The 6495-nt window shown below is 64.7% G+C and overlaps 1 protein-coding gene across 1 annotated transcript in view; it reads right to left on the reverse strand.

Moving 5' to 3' along the window:
• Positions 1-6: 6 nt before the first annotated feature.
• Positions 7-6495, reverse strand: part of PTPRS (protein tyrosine phosphatase receptor type S) — a 63130-nt gene continuing 56641 nt past the window's right edge. The window contains exons 20-30 of the mRNA XM_029919344.1: positions 6334-6457; positions 5623-5798; positions 5428-5547; positions 4090-4244; positions 3706-3991; positions 3402-3580; positions 2719-2845; positions 2499-2624; positions 748-902; positions 466-601; positions 7-150 (exon numbers count right to left, since the gene is read on the reverse strand). Coding sequence (XP_029775204.1) covers positions 82-150; positions 466-601; positions 748-902; positions 2499-2624; positions 2719-2845; positions 3402-3580; positions 3706-3991; positions 4090-4244; positions 5428-5547; positions 5623-5798; positions 6334-6457 — 1653 coding nt within the window. The 3' untranslated portion in view covers positions 7-81. The remainder of the gene's footprint in view (positions 151-465; positions 602-747; positions 903-2498; positions 2625-2718; positions 2846-3401; positions 3581-3705; positions 3992-4089; positions 4245-5427; positions 5548-5622; positions 5799-6333; positions 6458-6495) is intronic.

The following is a 6495-nucleotide window of genomic DNA, read 5'->3' on the forward strand; positions in this document are numbered from 1 at the left end:
GGGGTCCAGGCCTCCAGGGGCCCACCCGGTAGGGGTGGGGGTGTCGGGGCCGGCGGCGCGGGGCCGGCGGCGACCATGGTGTTAGGTTGCATAGTGGTCGAAGCTTCCGAGGTACTCCAGCGCGGCCTGGTAGCAGAACTGGTACTCGTCCTGCGGGAGGGAGCGGGCGGCTCGGTCTGTGCCTTGGGGCCTCCGGGGGGGCCCCCCCCACGCCCTCCCCACAGCGATAGGACGGTCCCGACGGACGGTCGCAGGGACGTCCCTTCTAGCTCTGCGCCCCGCCTTCCCCATCTGGGGACCGGGGGGTTCTCGCGATCCGTGGCCTTCGTCATGCCACAAACGTGCTGTGACCCTGGGGCGGCCGCGGCTCAGCCTGCACCCTCCCCGCCCCCCCAGTCCCGAACAGGTGCCGACGGCTTCCCAGCGCCAGCTCGGGGCGGAGGGCGCTTGCCCCGAGGCCCTCACCTCCGTCTGCACCATGGCCGGCCTCTGGGTGCGCAGCATCTTCACCGTCTGGAAGACGTCCACCACGCCCTCGTAGCGCATGCGCTCCAGCACGATGCTCAGCGTGATGAACACACCGGTCCTGCCCACGCCGGCGCTGGGGGAGGGGAGCGCAGCGGATCAGGGGGCTGGGGCGCCGAGAACCCCGTTGGCCCGCCCGCCGCTGTGGGAGGACATGGCCCCAGCTCCAGTGCCTGGGTGGGGCTCAAGGCTGCGCTCGCTAGGACCCGAGGGGCGGCTCACCTGCAGTGGACAGAGATGGGGCCGTCCTGGCCGAACTGCTCCTTGGTCTTGTGCACTTGGCCGATGAAGTCGATGAAGCCCTCCCCCGACTTTGGCACGCCCTGCTCCGGCCAGTCCGTGAACTGGAACTGCCGCACAGTCCGGGACTGGCCGTCCTGGAACGGAGGAGGGGTCCCGTCGTGGCGTTCAGGTCCACGGCCGTCACGGCTGCGCTCCTGGCGGGGCCAGCCTCCGACCCCGTCTTCTGGCACCCTCCGCACCACCCTCCAGCCTCCCCTGTCCTGGGCTCCCTCTCCTGCCACCTGCCCTGAGAGCTCGTCGTCTGTCATCATCTAAGGTACCATGTCATCTCCCCAGCTGTTCCTGGCCTCCAGGGTGACACCACCACCCTCCTCCCCTCCCCCAGCCTGCCCATCCCTTCAGCCTCCCCGTCTAGTGCTCCCATCTTACAGGTCACTGCCCACTGCTCCTCTGTCCACACCTCCAACCCCGTCCGCCACGACCAGAGAGACCTCCAACACCGCCACTCGCCACCACCCCGCAGCGCGCCCAGCACTGGGCACCCTTCTCCGCACCCCTCCCTCCTCCTCCGTCTGTCGGCGGCGCCTCGCCATCACTTCCATCCTCCACCACCCACGGCGCCATCTTCCAATGGCAACGCCTCCAGCGCCACCCACCATCCTTGCTTTCTGCCACGTTCCTTCCATTGGCCGAATGGCCCCATTTTCCACAATTCGGCACTAGTAATCCTTCCGGCCTCGCCTTCGGAAGGTGAGCTCTCCCACTGGGGTTCTCCATTCTCCCAGTCACCCTCTCTCTAGCCCTAGGGTGGATGCCACCTAACTCTGAGGTACTGTTCCCACCTTCCTCTTACACCATCAATGGCACTATTATCATTGGTCGATGAATGTTATTTACCACCCAAGTCATTTCCCACTGACTCTCTCTGTCCTCCAGAGGCCGGCCCTCGCTGCTCCCACCTCCCCCCGGCACTCCCCACCCTCTGCTGGCCGCACGTTTGCTCTCCACTGCCACCCACACTCCCCACCCTCACCACATCCTGACAGTACTGTCCCTGGACTCTCCAGTCCCACGTCCCACCAAGCTGACGGCACCGCCCTGCGCCACCCAAGCGCCATGACCAACCACACTGTTCGTTCACCAGGCTTTGCCACCCACTGGAAGTGAACCTCCCGTCCCCCCAACTCCTGCCTTCCCCAGTCCCTTCCACCACTAACTATGCCGTGCTCCGTGTCCCAACAGAGCCGCCTGCCCCTGCCAGGCTCCATCAGCTGCCAGCAGACCCCTGGCCCCGCCTTCCCCGCTGAATCCTCCCCTACCAACACCGCTTTACCCTCCGCTCTCCCCTCCCGGCTGCATGGGGCCCACCCTGCCCCCACCGATCACAACCCACTGCCCAGCACCCGCTGTCAGATCTCCCCCACCCTGCTCTCGGCGCTGCAGCACTGAGCTCCACAGACTGCTGTTCCCTCTCACAGGGTCCCCTGGGGCCTTGGTCCCTAGTGAGTGGCGCTGCACCTGCTCCACCGTGGGGCCGGCACGGCGGTCTCCTCCACCCATGTGGCGGGAGGAGTGACTGGTCAGCGCCCACTCTTCCTCCTCCCAATTCCCAATGCTCACTCCTACTTTTCTACCCCAACTAGGGAAGCCGCCTCCACATCTGGAGGTTGTGCTGAGTGGAGTCTGGCCCGGGGCTCCAGGACCTCCCAGCCATCCCTCCCCACACTCACCCGGGCGTCTGTGACCTTGAATTCCCGCAGGATATACTGAGGCATGTTGTATTCAGCCATCGGATCCACTACGAAGTACTGGTAGCGGGCGGAGCGCTCGGCAGGCCAGTACTGGTGACACTTTTCCTGTGGAGAAGGCGGCAGCTGCGGTCAGCCCGGCCCCGCCCCGGCCCCGCCCCCTCACCCGCCCCCGGCCCCGCCCCCAGCCCGCCCCGCTCACCCGGCCCATCTCGCGCAGTTTGGTCAGCATCACCACGATGGTGGAGTTGTTCTCCCACAGCGCGCGCCAGAAATCCTCCGTGGTCTCGGCCAGCGGCCCCTGCGTCGCGATGTAGGCCTTCTGCTGCCTGTGGTCCGGGGGCAGGGGTGCACGTGAGATGTAGGCCCAGGCCTGAGGCTGGCCGGGGTCACACCCGCCATGCCCCTGCCTACACAGGAGCCGCTGTCCCGCTCAGGCCTCTCCACAACCCCATTTTGCACACGGTTTGGAACCGGCACCTCGAGGAGGCTGCAGGGAGTCCACTGACCTCCGTGCCTCCCTCCTCCCCCACCTCCTCTGGTGCCGGTCAACAGCTTCTAGGTGTCTGCACAGGCTGCTCTGTCACCCTCCTGCCTTTGCACAGGCGGGGTCTGCTGCTACAACACCCCCCACCCCAGCCAGCGTTTCTCCACCTCAGCCCTGACATTTGGGGCCGGATCACCCCCAGGAGGGCAGCATCCCTGGCCTCTGCCCACTCTCCTCACGACAGACACAATCGTCTCCAGGCACTGCTGAATTCTCCCTGCCCAGCCTGAACGCCGGTGGCGTAAAAGGACAGAGGGAACCGTGTTACAGCAGCCATCAGTTAAATACTCCGCTGTGACTGCATGAGGCCGGCCGTGGGGGCAGAGCAGGGGACGTACCTGTAGCCGTCGATGAAGCTGGCGTTGATGTAGTCGGAGCCCTCCACGCCGCGGATGGGCTGCAGACAGACCCGCGTGCTCTCGTAGGGCATGATGTTCACCAGGCGGTTCTTGAACTTGTTACAAGGCAGGTTGGCACTGATGAAGCGGGAGGTGTGGGCCTTGGAGTTGGCCAGCCGCTGCGGGGACAGGAGCCCAGGTCAGCGGCAGGACGGATCCGGCCTCCAGAGCCGGGCTGAGTGTTTCTCCAGCCCTGACCCCGCCCCTCGCCACCCCCCAGCCCCTGCCAGGGACTCCCGCCAACCTTGAACTCGAGTTCCATGCCGGTGACGTGCTCGCCGGGCTCCACCTGGGCCAGCTTCTGGATGTAGGCGTAGAGGCTGCGGGCGGGCACCTCGGTGTTGCCGCAGCCCACGGCCTCCAGCAGCGCCTCGTGGATGAAGCTGTACTGGTCCTCCGTCTGCACCATGTAGTTGCGCTGGGAGCGCATGAGCGTCACGTGGCCGTACACGTCCACCGTCTTCTCCGGCTTGATCCGCTCCAGCATGGCGTCGATGACGATGAAGCAGCCCGTGCGACCCACGCCGGCACTGTGGGGACACCAGCAGGGACACCAGCGCGGTCAGGGCCCCGCCCCTGCCCCCCGGCGCCTCTGCCCTGGGTGGGGACGGGGCCCGGGCGGGGGTACCTGCAGTGCACGACCACGGGGCCCGCGTCTGGCGGGTTGCAGGTCTTCACTCGCCGCAGGAAAGCCAGGAACGGCGTCGGGTACTCAGGGACCCCGTGGTCCGGCCAGGCCGTGAACTGGAACTGGCGGACCTCCCGTTTCTCGCTGGAGCCATTCTGGGGGCCACGGGGACACCGCCTGTCACCGCAGCCCACGACGCATGCGCAGAGGCAGCGGACCTCAGGCCCCGACCCCCTCCCCCGTATCTCGAAGCTCTATCCTTCCGGGAGTTCTGGCCTGAACGTGGGAGGCACCGCTGACTCAGAGCCCCGCCCACACCCTCCAACCAACCCAAACCCCGCCAGTCCTCACGGCCCTGGTCTGTCCTCCCCGCAGTGCCGCCAGAGGGCCCTCGTGAGCATCTGAGTCAGGTCTGCCCTCTGCCCACCACCTCCAGGGCTCCCAAGTCCTTGGGGGTAAAAGACCAAGTCCTCCCCAAGGCTCTGTCCTCTCCGCGGTCAGTCTGCTACAGCCGTATACAGGCTTTCTCACTGTTTCTTCTTCATGCCAGGCACGTTCCTGCCCCAGGACCTTGGCACAGGCTAAGCCTCTGCCAGGAAGGCTATTTTCCCAGATCTCATGACTCCCTTCCTCACCATGTCCAGGTCCCCTGACCGATACCTTGTTTTTCTCCTTCTACATGTAACATTTCTCACATTACATATTTATCGTCAACGCCTTGTCAACTAGATTTAAACTCTGAAAGAGCAAGATATTTTGTCTGCCTGGGTCCTTGCTGTCTCGGCGCCCAAATCAAGGCCTGACATGCCACATGCGCTTCTCTGACAGGACCTGCCTGGAGTCCGGGGGGCACTGGGGTGCTGGGAGCACCTCCCCCCAGAATAACAATTGAAAAATGTCCTCCAGATGGCAAACTGCCCCAATTGAGCACTGATGTAGGGGGACACATGGAACCATGTAACTGACAGCAGCCATCAGTTAAATGCATGTCTAAAGATTCCCTCTGTCCCAGTCCTGACTTCCCAGGCTAGCAGGGACTTTCTAGCTTCGCTTTCCACCCATCACAGGACTCGGCTGCATGAGGCCAGAGGGCAAGGGGGGAGGGGAGGCCTGGGACGTAAACGATGGCACGGAGACAACAGGTTCATTGCTAAGTTGGGTTCTGCCGGTGGTGTCCTCCCTCGTCTGAGCCTACAAGACAGCGCGGTCAGCCTGGGCCGACCTGCCTGGTGTCCTGTGTCCGCTGGGGAGCTCCCAGGCCGGAACCCGGGGCCTCCGTCCCCCTCTTCTGCCCCCCCCCCCCACTCCCACCGCCCCCAGGCCCAGCCCGGGACCCACCTTGTGCAAAGAGAACGTCCGAACACAGAATGTGGCCAGCTCGATGGTGTCCAGCAGCGTGACCTGGATGAAGCCATAGGTCTCCGTGCCCCGGTTGGGCCAGTACTGATCACACTTGATCTGCAGGGGGCAGGAGGACGCAGGTGAGCGTGGCTGGGGGGCCCAGGGGCTGGGGGGCTGCGGGCCTGGCCTCACCCGTGACTTCTCCTCCAGCCGGGTCATCATGACGATGGTGGCGGAGCGCTGCTCCCACACCATGCGCCAGAAGTCGCCGAAGGTCTCTGGCAGCGGCCCCTGGGTGGCGATGTACGCGTTCTGCCGCCGGTAGCCGTCCACGTAGTTGGCGTTGATGTAATCGCTGCCCACAATGCCTACGGCCCGGGAAGAAGCCAGGCGTCAGCAGGGGTGCTGCCGTCTCCTACCTTGGTTCTATCTGGCCTGCCTCTTCCTGGAAGTCCTCCTAGCCTGCCCCCAGCTGTCTCCAGAGAAACCACGGAGCATGAACGTTGTGGTTTCTCCACCTCAGCAGTACAGCCACTGGGGGCCAGATTGCTCTCGGGGGGGGCTGTTCTGTGCATTGCAGGGTCTGAGCGGCATCTCTGGTCCACCCTCTAGATGCTCTGAGCTCCCTCTCCCCCAGAATGTGAACGTCAAAGTGTCCCCCGATGTTGCTGAGTACTTCTTGGGCGTTGAGAACAACTGATGTAGCGGGGCACACGGAAGCAGTTATGGACAGCAGCCATCAGTTAACTACGTATCTAAAAACTCCCAGTGGCTTCTGGCTGGAGCCGTGACCAGAGTAGGCCTCAGCTTCCCCATCCGTGTCCCGGCGTGTCCACACGCCATGGCCCTGCCCCGTGGCTCTCTGCAGGGTGGGGACAGGCCGGATGGGGCCCAGGCCGCTACCTTCGATGGGCTGGAGGATGACGCGGGAGTGGTCGTACGCGATGACGTTGGCGTAGCGGTTCTTGGGCTTGTTTACTTCCAGGTTGGAATGCTCCCAGGTGAACTGCTGGCCGGGATCAATGGACTGCAGGGGCAGGTGGGAGGGGGCATCAGGAGGGGCAC

This window comes from Suricata suricatta, chromosome 12 (genome assembly GCF_006229205.1).
Source record: "Suricata suricatta isolate VVHF042 chromosome 12, meerkat_22Aug2017_6uvM2_HiC, whole genome shotgun sequence".
In the NCBI taxonomy this organism is placed as follows: domain Eukaryota; kingdom Metazoa; phylum Chordata; class Mammalia; order Carnivora; family Herpestidae; genus Suricata; species Suricata suricatta.